The sequence below is a fragment of the Hyla sarda genome, chromosome 1 (genome assembly GCF_029499605.1).
Source record: "Hyla sarda isolate aHylSar1 chromosome 1, aHylSar1.hap1, whole genome shotgun sequence".
NCBI classification, from domain to species: domain Eukaryota; kingdom Metazoa; phylum Chordata; class Amphibia; order Anura; family Hylidae; genus Hyla; species Hyla sarda.
Genome location: NC_079189.1, coordinates 514,529,831 through 514,547,237, shown reverse-complemented (window position 1 = coordinate 514,547,237; position 17,407 = coordinate 514,529,831). Strand labels below are relative to the sequence as shown.

At 39.7% G+C, this 17,407-nt stretch overlaps 2 protein-coding genes and 1 long non-coding RNA gene across 9 annotated transcripts in view; 2 read left to right on the top strand and 1 right to left on the bottom strand.

Annotated features, from left to right (window-relative positions):
- The window catches only part of LOC130290511 (uncharacterized), a 56,573-nt gene that overhangs the window by 18,262 nt on the left and 20,904 nt on the right, over window positions 1-17,407 (top strand). The window contains exon 2 of one of the 2 annotated variants that reach the window (XR_008847618.1): window positions 14,960-15,053. This is a non-coding gene — a long non-coding RNA (uncharacterized LOC130290511). Of the gene's footprint in view, window positions 1-14,959; window positions 15,123-17,407 lie in introns of both variants that reach the window. The other variant, XR_008847619.1, reaches the window with a different exon arrangement.
- LOC130290507 (translation initiation factor IF-2-like) overlaps window positions 4,675-17,407 on the top strand; it is a 163,764-nt gene continuing 151,031 nt past the window's right edge. The window contains exon 1 of the mRNA XM_056538239.1: window positions 4,675-5,440. Coding sequence (XP_056394214.1) covers window positions 4,696-5,163 — 468 coding nt within the window. The 5' untranslated portion in view covers window positions 4,675-4,695 and the 3' untranslated portion in view covers window positions 5,164-5,440. The remainder of the gene's footprint in view (window positions 5,441-17,407) is intronic.
- The window catches only part of FAM172A (family with sequence similarity 172 member A), a 525,562-nt gene continuing 521,885 nt past the window's right edge, over window positions 13,731-17,407 (bottom strand). For 4 of the 6 annotated variants that reach the window (XM_056538171.1, XM_056538180.1, XM_056538163.1 and 1 more), the window contains exon 11: window positions 13,731-15,027. In XM_056538171.1, coding sequence (XP_056394146.1) covers window positions 14,885-15,027 — 143 coding nt within the window. In that variant the 3' untranslated portion in view covers window positions 13,731-14,884. The remainder of the gene's footprint in view (window positions 15,028-17,407) is intronic. The other 2 variants (XR_008847615.1, XR_008847616.1) reach the window with 2 other exon arrangements.

The following is a 17,407-nucleotide window of genomic DNA, read 5'->3' as shown; positions in this document are numbered from 1 at the left end:
ACTACAACTCACAGCATGCCCGGACAGCCGTTGGCTGTCCGGGCATGCTGTGAGTTGTAGTTTTGACACAGCTGGAGGCACCCTGGATGGGAAACACTGTGAAAAGGAGATCACATACAAGATCAGGAGGTGACCTTAAGGATCCCAAAGTTTCAGTGTGGCCCCATTCATTATTATAATTGTTATTATTCTTTTAGAAATACAGAATTTCTATGGCTACTATGCCTTCATAATTATATTGCATTACTTAAAAATAAATCATAATACATATATATATATATATATATATATATATATATATATATATACATACACACAGTCATGGCCGTAAATGTTGTCACCCCTGAAATCTTTCTAGAAAATGAAGTATTTCTCACAGAAAAGGATTGCAGTAACACATGTTTTGCTATACACATGTTTATTCCCTTTGTGTGCATTGCAACTAAACCAAAAAAGGGAGGAAAAAAAGCAAATTGGACATAATGTCACACCAAACTCCAAAAATGGGCTGGACAAAATTATTGGCACCCTTAAAGAGGTACTCCGGTGAAAACCGTTTTTCTTTTAAATCAACCGGTGGCAGAAAGTTAAACATATTTGTAAATTACTTCTATTAAAAAATCTTAATCCTTCCTGTACTTATTAGCTGCTGAACACTACAGAGGAAATTCTTTTTGGAATGCTCTCTGATGACATCATGAGCACAGTTCTCTCTGCTGACGTTGTTATTATAATAATAATAACGCTTTATTTATTGTTGTCCTTGGTGGGATTTGAACCCAAGTCCTCAGCACTGCAAGGCAGCAGTGCTAACCACTAAGCCACCATGCTGCCCTTAGCATACATCTGCTATGCATCTGCTATGCATGGTTGCTAAAATGGACAGAGATGTTAGCAGAGAGCACTGTGCTCGTGATGTCATCGGTGTTCCAAAATGAAAGGAATTTCCTCTGTAGCATTCAGCAGCTAATAAGTACTTGAAGGATTAAGATTTTTTAATAGAAGCAATTTACAAATATGAGTCTACGATTAAACCCTGTAAAGGGCGAAACGCATCAGACATCTTTATCTGTATGTATCCTGCAGTGGAATAAATAAAGACAAGCCTTATTTACCCCATACCTTGGTGCGGGATGGAGTTCTTTCTAATTTACAAATATGTTTAACTTTCTGCCACCAGTTGATTTAAAAGAAAAAAGGTTTTCACCGGAGTACCCCTTTAACTTAATATTTGGTTGCACACCCTTTGGAAAAAATAACTGAAATCAGTCGCTTCCTATAACCATCAATAAGCTTCTTACACCTCTCTGCCGGAATGTTGGACCACTCTTCCTTTGCAAACTGCTCCAGGTCTCTCTTATTGGAAGGACTCCTTTTCCTAACAGCAATTTTAAGATCTCTCCACAGGTATTCAAATGAGATTTAGATCTGGACTCATTGCTGGCCACTTCAGAACTCTCCTGCGCTTTGTTGCCATCCATTTCTGGGTGCTGTTTGACATATGTTTGGGGTCATTGTCCTGCTGGAAGACCCAAGATCTCAGACGCAAACCCAGCTTTCTGACACTGGGCTGTACAGTGCGACCCAAAATCCATTGGTAATTCTCAGATTTCATGATGCCTTGTACACATTCAAGGCACCCAGTGCCAGAGGCAGCAAAACAACCCCAAAACATCATTGAACCTCCACCATATTTTACTGTAGGTACTGTGTTATTTTCTTTGTAGGCCTCATTCCTTTTTCGATAAACAGTAGAATTATGTGCTTTACCAAAAAGCTCTATCTTGGTCTTATCTGTCCACAAGATGTTTTCCCAGAAGGATTTTGGCTTGCTCAAGTTAATTTTGGCAAAAATGTAGTCTTGCTTTTTTTAATGTCTCTGTGTCAGCAGTGGGGTCTTCCTGGGTCTCCTGTCATAGCATTTCATTTCATTTAAATGTTGACGGATAGTTCGCCCTGACACTGATGCTCCCTGAGCCTGCAGGACAGCTTGAATATCTTTGGAACTTGTTTGGGGCTGCTTATCCACCATCCAGACTATCCTGCGTTGACACCTGTCATCAATTTTTCTCTTCGGTCCACACCCAGGGAGATTAACTATAGTTCCATGGGCTGCAAACTTCTTGATAATGTTTCGTACTGTGAACAAAGGCAAATCTAGATCTCTGAAGATGGACTTGTAACCTTGAGATTGTTGATAATTTTCCACAATTTTGGTTCTCAAGTCCTCAGACTGTTCTCTTCTCCTCTTTCTGTTGTCCATGCTTAGTGTGGCACACACAGACACACAATGCAAATACTAAGTGAACTTCTCTCCTTTTTATCTGCTTTCAGGTGTGATTTTTATATTGCCCACACCTGTTACTTGCCCCAGGTGAGTTTTAAGGAGCATCACATGCTTGAAACAATCTTATTTTTCCACAATTTTGAAAGGGTAACAATAATTTTGTCCAGCCCATTTTTGGAGTTTGGTGTGACATTATGTCTAATTTGCTTTTTTCCTCCCTTTTTTGGTTTAGTTCCAATACACACAAAGGGAATAAACATGTGTATAGCAAAAGACGTGTTACTGCAATCCTTTTCTGTGAGAAATACTTCATTTTCTAGAAACATTTCAGGGGTGCCAACATTTACAACCATGTCTGTGTATATATATATATATTTTTTATTAAGGACCAGTGATGAGTGGCAAAGGCCATATTCAAATTCGCAATATTTGGCGAATATATGGACGAATGGAAAATGCGCAATTATATCTTTCAACTAACTACTTTCCTATTGGTTGCTAGGGATGTTGCTAACCTCTGACAACTGTATTTGCATCCTTCTCATTGGCCCAAAAGCTAAAAGAAAGGAGGGATCAGTGTCCTCTGGAAGTGCCAATATTCACAATTTTTTTTAAAAATGAATATTCGTCATAATGAATATATTTAGCTATATTCTAAATCTTTGCGAAATCGTGAAGTGACGATATTCGTGATAAAAATTTGCTATTCGAATATTCGCGCTCAACACTATTAAGGACCATACAAAGGATGACCTTTCACGTGTGGCAGACTCCAAATCCCTTCTCATAATAAGGGAGCAGGCTTGATGTAAGGAGACGAGCTGATTCTGTAAGATTTCTTCCACTGTGCAGTGACCTCATTTTCTTACAGGTAACATTAAGTCTCTGGAATAAAGGCATACACATAATCAAAGTTTCTAAATGATTTACCATATTGCAAATAACAGAGTTAACCTTATTTATTATCCTGTTTACGCTTCTAAATTGGCCTGGGAAGGAACTGAGGACGGATTTGAATATTTGACAATTGGAAACATAAGAAGAATTAGCAGCCTTCAAACCAGCCACTCCTGGGGTTTCCTATCTCAGTGGAGGAGAAGTTTCCTTTTCAGAACCTCAGCCAGTTGTGTTTGATTTGAGAACACACATCACAGTCCCAGGACCCCACTCCCTCTCCTAGATTAGGTGCCATAATATATGCATACTGTAGGTTAGAAAATAGAGGGGATAGGAAAGAAGCCAGAGAAATCCCACAACGCTTCCGTGCAAAAGAAAGACTTAGCTGCACAACCTCTCCAAAATATCTGCAGATTTCCCAAGGGAAACCACAACAATATCCACATAATTTAGTTTTACCTCCTCACAGATGAGGAGAGAAAGTTTGTATTAGCTCCAATCAGGCTCTAAATGAGGATGGGGGCCGGGCACAGCTTAAATGTTTATGGCAATGTCATTTCTGTACACAGAGAGGAGGGAGAACTATAGGGAGACAATGTATATGAGAGGGCAAGAAAATAGAGGGGGATAAGGAAGAGGAAGGCTAATCCAGGAGGCAATATAAAGAAGACATGAGGAGAAAGAGATAAGGACAAGGAAAGATGGAAGATGGAAAAAAGAAATACATAAAGAAAATAAAGATGGAAAAGAAATAGGGAGGAAAAAATATGTGAGAAAGCACGAGAATATGAGATGAAAGGGTGCGGCCAGAAAACAGCGGAAAACAAGAAGAACAAGGTGAAATTTCAAGAAAGGACAAACTGAGAACAGTGCAAGGAAACTTGAGATATGTAGAGACAAACATGAATGTAATGTGAATAAACCATACACAGAAAGGTGAAGACAGGAGGGTAGAAGATGGCAAGAATACAGGTGAGAGGAAGAAGAGAATGCCACAGGGAAGAAGAGATGAAAACATGAGGAGGAAGAAGAGAATGCCACAGGGTAGAAGAGATGAAAACATGAGGAGGAAGAAGAGAATGCCACAGGGTAGAAGAGATGAAAACATGAGGAAGAAGAAGAGAATGCCACAGGAAAGAAGAGATGAAAACATGAGGAGGAAGAAGAGAATGCCACAGGGAAGAAGAGATGAAAACATGAGGAGGAAGAAGAGAATGCCACAGGCAAGAAGAGGTGAAAACATGAGGAGGAAGAAGAGAATGCCACAGGGAAGAAGAGATGAAAACATGAGGAGGAAGAAGAGAATGCCACAGGGTAGAAGAGATGAAAACATGAGGAAGAAGAAGAGAATGCCACAGGAAAGAAGAGATGAAAACATGAGGAGGAAGAAGAGAATGCCACAGGGAAGAAGAGATGAAAACATGAGGAGGAAGAAGAGAATGCCACAGGCAAGAAGAGGTGAAAACATGAGGAGGAAGAAGAGAATGCCACAGGAAAGAAGAGATGAAAACATGAGGAGGAAGAAGAGAATGCCACAGGGTAGAAGAGATGAAAACATGAGGAGGAAGAAGAGAATGCCACAGGGAAGAAGAGATGAAAACATGAGGAGGAAGAAGAGAATGCCACAGGGAAGAAGAGATGAAAACATGAGGAGGAAGAAGAGAATGCCACAGGGAAGAAGAGATGAAAACATGAGGAGGAAGAAGAGAATGCCACAGGGAAGAAGAGATGAAAACATGAGGAGGAAGAAGAGAATGCCACAGGGAAGAAGAGGTGAAAACCAGAGGAGGAAGAAGAGAATACCAAAAGGTGGAAGATTACAGAGAAAGGATGGGGCAACATCAGCTAAATGGCGGTTCGGGGATTATCAGAAGGAAAAATATGAGTATAAGACAAGATGGAGGATGAGGAGAGGAACTCCAGAGGGAGGATCATCGACCATATTGGTGGAAAAACAGGAGGATGATAACACAAGATGACAGATGAGAAGAGCGACAAGACATGGAGTGTGAGGAAAGCATAAGGAATAACAAGACTTGGAAGGAGGAAAAAGTGTGGGCCATGATATAGTACTGGAAGACCAAATGTACACATTATGGGAGAGATTTATCAAAACCTGTCCATAGCAACCAATCAGATTGCTGCTTTCATTTCTCAGAGGCTTTTTCAAAAATGAAAGAAGCGTTCTGGTTGCTATGGGCAACTCAGCAAATTTTCCTCTGGACAAGTTTTGAGGAATCTCCTCCTATGTTCAAGGTAAACTGTACTATCCTTACTATTTCCTGGGCATGTCTTTTCCCATCCCCAGGTTGAATGTGATGGACATATATCTTATTTTTTTGCCATTTTTAGAGTGAGATTGAGGAAATAGAGTATGATTTTTGGTTGAGAAATGGAGATAAAAAATGCTTGACTACAAGTAGGACTATAGTAGGCAAACAGGAGATAAGGACACAATGAGAAAAATACACTAAACACAACACTGGGGCAGATTTACTAAAATGGTCTAATTCTTAGTAATCTAGACCAGATAGTCCAAGGCTGCGCCATGCACCAATAACACTCTGTGATTGACATAGTAACATAGTTCACAAGGTTGAAAAAAGACCGGAGTCCATCAAGTTCAACCTGAGTCCCTACTGAGTTGAGTTGATCCAGAGGAAGACATCATCTGCTGAACTGCATGATATTTAAGAGTGTTGAGTACCTTATCGCTAGTTATCAGATTCTAGGCTTCTTCTTTAACACCTATTTGGATTTTATCACGGCAGTAAATCCTTGTAAGTCCCTACTGAATAAGGGCACTAACCCAAGTCCCATTGGCACAAATTGCAACAGGGGTCTGCCACATTTGCAGTAGTAAATCTTCCCTAGGAGAACATACCTAGGAGAGGTAGAGAGGAATTAGGAAGAGGTAAAGATATAGAATGAGAGTTGGTGAAGAGAATTATAGCAAACCTTAAGGAATAAAGGAGAACATCAACTAATTTAAGGGAAATGGAGGAAGATGGCTGTAGAAGGGCAAGGAGAGATAAAAGGCAGCATACCCCAGTGAAATGGTACACACTGATACACGATTAAATATGCTCTCTCTCTCTATATATATCTATCTATATATGACATAATATCACCATAACAGCCATGAATGAATGGAAGCGACACAGTAATCTCTTATTGCTGTACATCAAGATGAGTATAGAAGCCAGGATATAATAAGAAATGTGACAGAGAGATATGTCGACCAGAACATAACTCAGTTTTAAATATTGTTCTATTCAGCACAACCATCCCCGCATGTTGTTTTATTAATGCACATTGTACCTTACCACAGGCCCTCATAAATAAGGAATGGTGGGAGAAGCCAATGAGAGGAGGAAAAAGAAAGGCGCACACAACACAGTACAAGAGCAAAGGCTTGGTTTATTAAGTGTAAACAGAAATATACACTGTAAGAACTTTTGGTGCTTTACAAATCGAAACATAAGCAAATACCACAAATCAGTCAAGAGCATGAAGAAGGGACATACAAAAGGGCAGTACTCAAAATAACATTCAAAGATTAGAACAGATTTATCATCAAATTGTAAAAATGAATGGAAATGTGATATCTTTATTGGCACTTTAAAACAAGTCTGTATAGATGATTCCTGGAAAATGGTAGATTCTGTAAACAAGTGGTAAAGAGGTTATATCTTACACCAAAACACAGGGATGTATATGGGTGATGGGAGGTGCCATCTAAAGGCTGTATCAGTGTTGGTGGACCATATTGGATATTCATTAGATGTTAGGAAATATGTCCATATAGTTTCCATTGTTCATTAACCATTGTTGAACCCACAACCTTAAATGTCTTTATTGAACCCACCTTAACATTATAGAAGGAAACGTATTGTATTTCTAAACAATAGTTTAAAACCATATAATACATATAAAAATATAAAAGAACTTGACACAGAGAACAGAACAATACAGTAGAGATAAGAATTCTGCAGATATTGGAAGCATTTCACATTGTTCATTTATTATGGTATATAGAAAAGCAGGCAAATATTAGATAAGACAGCGACAACTTGTTTTTGGTCATTCTACAGATCACCAAGACTTGTTAAGGAGTATCCACACTTTGCAGCACCGTTGCATGATATGTGGATCCGCCCCCTTTTTGTGTTACCCCCAGAGGATAAAAAAGGAGAAACCTGCCTTTAATAAAATGTATGGTTTATTCAACACAACAAGAAAAAAATGTGATATATGTCTTGACTTATGCCTCACACTAAACTATTAAAAAAGGTCGAAGGGAAACTAATGTAGACTTGGGATCATCTTCTCCAGTTAGAAGTCATTGTGTTGGTTTTGCATTTAGTGGGTTTTGAAAACTCTAAACCTATATTTCTCTTATGGGCTCTTTTTCTTTGTGCATATGGAAATGCTGATGATGTGGGCATGTGACCTGGCCTTGCTTTATTGACATGGCGGAGGAGCTAGCTTTGATAAACTAACTGTAGCATATTGAAAGCAAGCAGGTCTTACATTTAGCTGTAAATCCAAATCTACTGATCTGTCATAGCCTGTGGTTTAAAGGGAGCTTGTCAGCAGTTTTTAGCCACCAAAATACCTCTATACAGAGGTCGGTGAGGGGGGTGTAACAATACCTGGTGTCTTGGTCAAGCAACTGACAACTTTAGTTAATGTCTCGGCTGCCATTACAGTCAGTACCCAGGAGGTGGGCTCTTCTTATTAAGTACCCTAAACAGGTCTTGTAGTCTTCTAATTGAATGCTAAAGCTGTCTTAAAGATGATAAGAGGGTCCTGGAAAACTCAATACAGTGGGTACTGTGCACCTAATATGAAGACTCCACCCTCCTGACACTTGCCATTGTGGCAGCCAGGTACTTGAACATTATTCTCAAGAGGTATTGTTAAACTCCCCTCCTTGACCTCTGTCAGCAGTTCTGATGGGTTAGACAGCTCACAGACGCCATTTAAAGCTAGAAGATTCTCTGGCATCATGGCTGCTCACCAACTATGTCTTCACACTACTTTTATTTCTTTAGTTTCTGTATTCCCTTTCAGTAACAGCTAAATGTAACCATTCAGATAGTACGGTGAAATCACAGTGACTAGGATTCTCAGGATAGAGACACATTATTTTTTAAGATGAACACAACATGAGGACGTGGATTTATCCTATGCTAAATATACAAAAAAGAACAATAGCTTTATAAAGTATACAGCAGATTTGCAGCTATAAATAAGAACTGCCTATACCCTGTATTGTGCTGTTCCTCTATTATTCTTCCTGACAATGTATGAATGTTCATTTCCATTCCCCTCGTCAATAAAGCCTGTCTCTACACACCCAACACTTGCCTGTCATCACGACTGGACCCTGTCAGACTGTGCGAGCATTGATTCCACTGACAAGGTTAATGGTAACATCCAACATATTCATACATTTCTAGAAAGAATAGCCAATGAATGTGGTACAATGCAGAGTACTAAGAAAAGATACTACAGACTTGGGAACCATAAGTATCTACTTAGACCTGAGCTGACGGTTCCTCCTGAACCTGTCTTATGTGCATAGCTCCCATGAATAAAACCCTAACAAGCAACCCCCAATGGGAAGCGGAGATGTCCATGTCTGAGGACTATCAATGTCATTTCCAATATCATTTAGCAATATCTATGTCTGTGGGAGCATGCAATAGCTTCAGTACCTCTTGTCTATGTATATATTTTGTTAGGGGTGGAAAAAAATAGCCTAAATATTATAAGCCTAAATATCAACTCCCATATGCATGAAAAGCAAGGGAAAAAATGGAGCCGCTATTCTCTAGGTATATTTTATGTTTAATATTCCTAGAAGATCCCAGTTGTGAAGCTATAACTAAATTGACATGTCATTTTTACTCTGGCGAATCCTTAAGGCGAACTGAGAGCTCCTGATAAGAAAAGATCACACAGGGGCCTTGGGAGCTTAATGCAGGTTATACCTCCGCCTATAGGCTTACTCCACGGTTCAGGGAGCACACTAGAAATGCCTTGGTTGGTAAAGAAAGCAAAGAGCCACCCAGAGAAAGACCGGATTTCCACACATCACATATGAGTTAGAGGTGACTACGGTAAAATGTTAGTATTAGATGATATGTCATGCGGGGGAGGGCAATGGACAAATGTCTGGATTGTTAAGGATTAGGCAGCTGTACAATGAGTTCTTGTTATCCCTAGTTTCAAGCAGAACAAGATGTACTTCACAGAATGATATGCGATTGTGAATTATTGGGCTGTACATACACAAAGCTGAAAGGTAATGCAAGCCAGTTCCTATATAACATATGTAGTGCCCGATGTTCCTAATACAGACCACGTGAGGACTATTGATTTCATGCAGATTGGTCATATAGTGGGCTCTGTATAGATAACTTTCATGTAATATTCAACATTCACCCTCTTTCCCCCGCAGTTTAGATGTCCTAGATCTGCTCCAGTATTTTAGCATCCAGGGACCATATGCACACTTTTTTCAATACTGTCCAATCTTAGGGACAGTGCTTTTGGCTTGTGTGCCTCCTTCCATCATGTGACACTGACTGCAGACAATGCTATGAAATAGAAAAATTGTGCTCAGATTTACATAGAATATACCGAGATAAGCCTTGCTAAGGACGATTGACCGACATAAGCACACATAAAGCAGGCAGAAGTCCCTGACCACATTGTGATTGTGTTACAGATATTTTGCCTATATGGCTACAAAGGATATCCAACAGTAGGATATAAGGCCCACACCTCCAACCTTATCAGTAAATGGTGCAGCTGGAGGATTCTAGCTACTGTAAAATGTATCTGTCATTAGACTGTGGCACTTATAAAATAGGGGTATGGACAAGGTGTTTATAAACATAAACAAAGTTCTATAAACATAATAAAAAAACAAAATCCAAAAAATGGTGCTACTTGTCCAACTTGTCCTGCTAAAAAAAAATACAGCCACATCGATGGGAGATTTTAAAAGTTATAACTTTCAGGAACACAGTGAGGAAAAAAACTGTGAGAATCCAAAAGATAGGGGATAAGATGTCTGATCGCGGGGTCCCACTGCTGGGAACCCCACGATCTCTGTGCAGCACCCGGCATTCGTTTAGAACCCTGGGTGCAGTTGTGATGTCACGACCACACCCCCTCGTTATGTCACGCCACCTCAATGCAAGTCTATGGGAGGGAGCGTGGCGGCCACCATGCCCCCTCCCATACACTTGCATTGACGGGGCGTGACGTGACATCACGAAGGGGTATGGCCATGATGTCACGGCCCTGCCTCCTGCTCTAAGCTTTTGGAACAAAATGTTCTGAAAACTGGGGCAGCGCAGTACCCCTGTAAGGTTAACAATAACTGTGTCCTTAAAGCTTTACTGTATTTAATAAAAACTTAAACATGTCAAAAGTTTAATCACAACAGGTCTTAGTCCTGAGACCCACTGCATTTGTGAGTAAAAGCCATTTGAAGTAAGCAGCAGCATGCGCTTCATTCCCTGTCAATCAAGTGAGGCTCTCTCACTGCATTAGGCTATGAGGTGAAAGAGTCGGATCAGGTGGCCAACTGGGGAGTGAAGTGCTCTGCCAGTCATGTCACCCAGCTATTACTCCCAATCGCAGCGGGGCTCAGGACTGGCGATCTAAACTTTTGACATGTCTGGGCAACGTCAAAAGTTTTTTACAAATGACACTAAAATTTTAGAGGGGTGTTCTACTTTGTGATCAGTTTCTTGTCAAAGGTCCCTTCTAGCAGGTAATGATTGTCCAAAGTGCCCCACCCCCTACTGTAAACCTCAGTGATCAACCATAATCTGGATACTGGAAATAAGTCATTGATTTCCCTGCAGCAGCACATTGAAAATTTAGTATTACAAAGTGTCCATTCAAATCAATGTGTTGTCTTTGTTATGCCAGACAGGAGAGCGAAAGATGTTATTTATAACAACTCTCCACTCTGACCAAGAGATATGGACCATTGCATGGGGGACCAACCTCTGCTAACTGAGATTTCTTTCACAGGGAATACGAAAATGGTTTTCTAAACAGGAGCCCCCCTTTAAGGGGTTAAAGGCTATGGATACCTTTGAAATGGAAAATAATTTTTATATGCGTTTTTCTTTCCTTTATTCATCTTCAGACCCCCTGGCATGCAGTTTGCATGCAATTCCGATTCTTTTCATGGGGTTGTGTCATCCCAGTAACACATGATGGATGTGAGGTCTGAGTGATCAGAAATTTAGAGTTTGCTGTGGCTGCTGTCACATTCACTTACACAGTACCTGTAGTTCTCCCTTGTAAAATGCCTTTTGTGTGCTTTCCTTCCTATATACAGCCTGTGTAAGTTGCCCTCCATGTATGCTCTACTCTACGTTCACAGAGCGCTGCTGTGTACATCCATCTCCCTACTAGTTTACAGGGAGCAGAAAGTATGTGTAGCAACAAATGATAGGCATTTTTTTTTTATTAACGACTATATAGAGAGATGGTTCAATTTACATTTGGGGAAAAAAATTCAAGAATGAAAAAAAAAAAGATCTGCAAATGTGTCAGTAAGTTTATGATTTACCAAGCGACTGGGATTCCTTAAAGGGGTATTCCAGCTTTATACATCTTATCCCCTATCCAAAGGGATAGGGGATAAGATGTATGATCGCAGGGGTCCCGCCTCTGAGGCGGGACCCCTGTCATCATACATCTTATCCCCTATCCTTCTGACAGGGGATAAGATGTATAAAGCCGGAATACCCCTTTAACATTAGGCCACTCAGACATCCAATTCAGCTGGTATGAAGATGCAATGTAGAGCCCCTTGAACTCTGGTTTAGGGTAGGGTACAAGAGGTTCTCAGTATAAATTAACCTTTTTTCGGGTATAGATACCCTAGTTCAAATGGCATCAGTCACAAGAAATTTTCACTTTTCACAGCATTTGTGTACAGTATAAAAAAAATCGATACTATTTCATTCAGAATGTGAATTGTTACAAGCATCTAAAAAAAAAAAAGAATCAAATCTAACACATAAAAATATCTCATAATGCATAATATTCAAAGAAAGATTTTGTATTTTTTTTTTTTTTTTTTTACCTCTGCCTAAAAACAGCAAACATCAGCTCAAAACCTGACACAGTCATTGGTATTTGTTTGTGGGTGATTTAAAATCATAACTTAAAAATAGACTTTTTAAGAAAAAAATCTAACGATTTTTACAATGACAGGGAAAATAGAATATTTTTAAAAGTTTTTTTCTCTTTTTTTCCCACCTAAATGGTTCACAGTGTTTGCAATGAGGAAAATAAACCTATGTTCTATCTGTGACAACATGCTGTAAAATATACATATTTGTAAATGATTCACAGTTGTAGTAGGTAATATTAACATCTGCTAGTATGTCCCCTTGGTTACGTCAGATACAAAGTATTTCACTTCTGCTGCTATGTAAGCACGGTATATTAAAGGGGTACTCTGGTGGAATTTTTTTTTTTTTTAATCAACTGGTGCTAGAAAGTTAAGCGCATTTATAAATTACTTCTATTAAAAAATCTTTACCCTTCCAGTTCTTTTTAGCAGCTGTATGCTATAGAGGAAATTCCTTTCTTTTTTAATTAATTTTTTGTTTTGTCCACAGTGCTCTCTGCTGACACCTGGTGCCCATATCAGGAACTGTCCAGAGCAGCATAGGTTTGCAACAGGGATTTTCTGCTCTGGACAGCTCCTGATAGGGGCATCAGGTGTCAGCAGAGAGCACTGTGGAAAAAACAAAAATACATTCTATAAGAAAAGAATTTTCTCTGTAGCATACAGCTGCTAAAAAGTACTGTAAGGGTAAAGATGTTTTAATAGAAGTAATTCACAAATCTGTTTAACTTTCTGGCACCAGTTCATTTAAAAAATTTAAAGAGTACCCCTTTAACATGAGCTATACTAGGACACGTTCCTAACCGGGTGCAGTATAAGCATGACTCACTACTACATTGAATCATCTGTCCCCTCTATTAATTCTATCTACGGTTATAAAATTATCCTCCATTATTTACCTTAAAATAGAGTTTCATATGTGTAAAAAAATGGTTAACTGTGTAAAATAAGTCAAAAACTCATCCTGGGATCATAACTATGATGCCCCTGTGCAATTATATAAACACAGTTCGTAAAGCCAGCCAGAGTTCACACAATTAAGTGTATAGTACCGCTAGGGAGTTCCACCTCTCCCCTTCAAACTACAATGTGATCACACAGTGTGGGGTACAAGAAACACTTGAGAAGTATCCTTCATATGTTAAATCCAACCGGGTAGTAAACTCACGATTACGATGTTCGTTTCTGGCTTATTCAGTTGCTTTTTATTTAGGAAACTTCATCATAGATCTTCTTACAAAGTGGAGCTTAGTACAACAACAGACATATCTGCGCTGAGATCTCCCTCCTGCACGACACCTTGGATGCAGACGCGTCCAAGGTGTCGCGCAGGAGGGAGATCTCAGCACAGATATGTCTGTTGTTGTACTAAGCTCCACTTTGTAAGAAGATCTATGATGAAGTTTCCTAAATAAAAAGCAACTGAATAAGCCAGAAACGAGCATCGTAATCGTGAGTTACTACCCGGCTGGGTTTTAACATATGAAGGATACTTCTCAAGTGTTTCTTGTACCCCACACTGTGTGATCACATTGCCCCTGTGCAATTCACAGTATCCCAACATGTCAGTAGACTAGACGCAGACTTCTAAATAACAGCATAAAGGAAATCCCTACGCCCCAATGTACAGATAGGTAATTCAGCTACCAGACAGGACTGCATCGCTGTATTAGGGCACTCAAGGTATACTAAGGGTTAAGTCATAACTACAAAGTGTGCACACATTGCAGTCACACCTAGGCCATGGTGACCACTTAGGACTCCATTACCATATATGACGACAGCATGGTATGTGATCGTTGGAAGCCATGAGCGGATTTACCAGGTTTCGACAATGAACAAGACTAAGTTTTACGGTTTTCAAATGGCATCATGTAAAAAGTTATCTCGCTGAAAGGAGTTTTACCTGTTGTCATAGAAACTTCTACACGTGTGAATGACACAAAATGTTGTATGGGGCCTCTGCGGTTTCCTTTCAGAACAGGAGGAGTTAACCATTATATGAACGATTAAAAACAAACCCGGTTTGGTTGACATAAAATGAGAGGAGCACACGTATGATACAATGTTTTTCTTCCACAGTGTGAAGGCATTGAGCCCCCACCTAGCACAGTAGGAGTTAAGCAGAGTAGGCAGTAGAGGTAAAGAGTGAGCAGGCCCAGGGCATCGGAGAAGCAGACAAGCTATGGCATCCACTCACAGTGTAGGGCGATGTCAGGGCAATTAGACTTGCACCATGCTGTACTGTGCAGCGCTGCTGTCAGCCTTAATCTGTGCTCTGATGGGCAGCACAGAATGCAAGCAGCAGACCACAGGAAGCACAACCAGTGAACCCATATTGCTTTGACAGTTGCACTCATCTAGAAATAATGCAAAACGCTATTTAAATGTATACATCATGACCCTGTGCTCTAGGAAGAAAACAATCTAATGAGGGGCTGAGAGACCGGAGAGACCAGTTGTGGGGGGAGGACGGGAGGATCTTTGTGATCACCCCCTCTCTGCTACTATTTTCTTTTGTTTTACAATTCTTCATTCTTTATTCTGTTGGAGCGCCTGGTATGTATTGTCGGGGTTTTTGTTTTCTTGGCTTCCAGGGCGTCAGAGAAGAACTTGAAGATGGAGGGGAAGCTCTTCCAGGAGGTCAGCTCATGGCGCTCGGTGCCTGGGGACAGAAAAGAGAGTGCATGGGTGAGATTACCGTTCTGCTGGGATCACATCTTATACATATTAGCTGTTCAGTATCGCTACAATCAACCGGTAACTGAGTATTTACTATACTATATGTAACAAAGAGGTGACAAATTCACTTCACTGTCTAATGTTTTCCCTATTTTTTGTTTGAAAACCAATGAAGAAATTAGCTCCCTCCATATAAAGCTATTCAGATTTCTTTTGTTTACCCATAATTCCATCCACTACTCTGGCCGGGTCATACGGGGGTTCATGAATAAAATGCAGACACTTACATAGGTAGAATAGACAGGAGCATGGGGGGCAGGAGGCAAGATAATTTATGCATCACCAGTCTTAGGTGCCACCTAGGGAACCTGGAAAGCTGAAAACCTTATAGGCTGTTATGTAGTTGTCACCACACAGCTCACAAGCTTATATTGTCAGGTGAGGACAGGTTGGATATTTGAGAGGAACATTCATGACTGTGCATTATTCATCTTTCTTGTTAATAAATATGCCCTAATATTCATAAATATGCCCAATGTTACTTTTGGTCTTCTCACTCTTATCACCTCTACCCCTTCTGGCAGCTGAGATTCTTGACAGCAGTGAGAAGCAATATGTCTGCATGAAGCAGTAAGCAGAATGGGCCGACGTCAGTGCTGCCCCCGCCATACTACAGATTGTGCTACAATGTTCTTATTTACAAAAAGGTGCAAAGTGATAATTAAACGTAAGCACCTGTAATCCACGTTCGCGCCTCTTGTAAATAGGGGAGGCTATTAATTGTGTCACTTTTTGCAGTCAGAGGTGTCATCTTAACTTGTCATTAGGGGGAAGAGCAAAGTTTCATAACGTGAAGACATCAGTGTTTGGAAGGGGACCATATGTTGGCACAAACCTCCCGTATCAATGTGCGGAGCTAGAGTTTATATACTATATACAGGTGCACACCGCTTCTACCGCAGCCTTCCTCTCACAGTCATGATGTATATAGTTGTAATGTCTTATATTGAATTCCCATCAAACTATAAAATGATCTCATGTGTGCCGGTCGCTGTTTAATCCTTGGAAAATCCTTCATTACACTATGCCAGATAAGGTCAGTGTTAATAAGCACAGTATGTTACATGTGTAATGCCCACAAGCACATTACGCTCACTCTTATGTTCCAACACAAAACTTTACATTGAATCAAGTGACATCAGTTGTGTCCAGATGTACAGATGGATTCTATAGGAATGACAGCAGTACTCCTCAGATCTAACTATATACATATGTGCTGCAGGGTTTACATGTATTCATTTCCCTGATGGAAGTACAGCTATTACTATTCACATTGCAGAAGAGTATATAGATATTGGGAGGTATGCAACTGCCAATGTATCAGAATATGAAAGCTGGCACAAAGGTGTATCTAACCGCAAGTAGATAGACAAGAAGGACAGATACACAGATATTAGTGTTGATAGCAAAAAAGATAAAAGTGTAGATAGCTAGACACATAGTAAGAGATAGCTAGGCAGATAGAGTGATCGAGAAATAGATAGACACTTTAGAAGTATAGAAAGATCTTTGTGAGATCCTTCATGATCTATCTAATCAAAGTAGAGAAAGAGAATGAATAAGGATGGACAGACAATAGAATAGATAGAAAAAAAGGATAAAAATTATAGATCACTAGACTGATACCGTAATCGGAGAGATGGCTTGTGAGATAGATACACCAGTCCAATGCAAACAGAGGGTACAGACTGAAGACAGAGGGGGCACGCAGGGAAAGGACCTTGGTTAGGTGTCCAATACAATAGTCACCAATAGTAGTAGTCAGTAGTGGTAGTCACCAATGAATGCAGCACATCAGACATTACTCCAAACAAAATGTGGTGGTTTCTTCCATAAGATTAAAAATTGACAACATTTCAGTAGCCTCACATAACCTTTTTTAAGGCCTTGAAAAAGCATAGCATGAGGCTACCGAGACCATGTAATCAATTTTTACACAATTAAATAAACCACATTTTTGGAGCAATGTCTGGTGTGCTGCATTGGTAAAAGAGCGAGATAGAAATAGAAAGTAAGAATGATAATAGATAGACAAATAGGTCTTTGTATGATCCTTGATATTCTATTTAATTACAAGTAGAGAGAGAAGGATAGATAGATAATATGATAGCAGGATGGATACAAGTATAAATAGCTAAAGAGATAATAGTAGAGATAGTTAGATTGAAACGTATTGCATGGATAGATAGTTAACAGTATAAATAGATAGATATAAAAGGATAGATAGCTATGACATAGATAGAAGATAGATATGAGATATAGACATACAATAGATAAATAGATATACAGGATAGCACTGATGA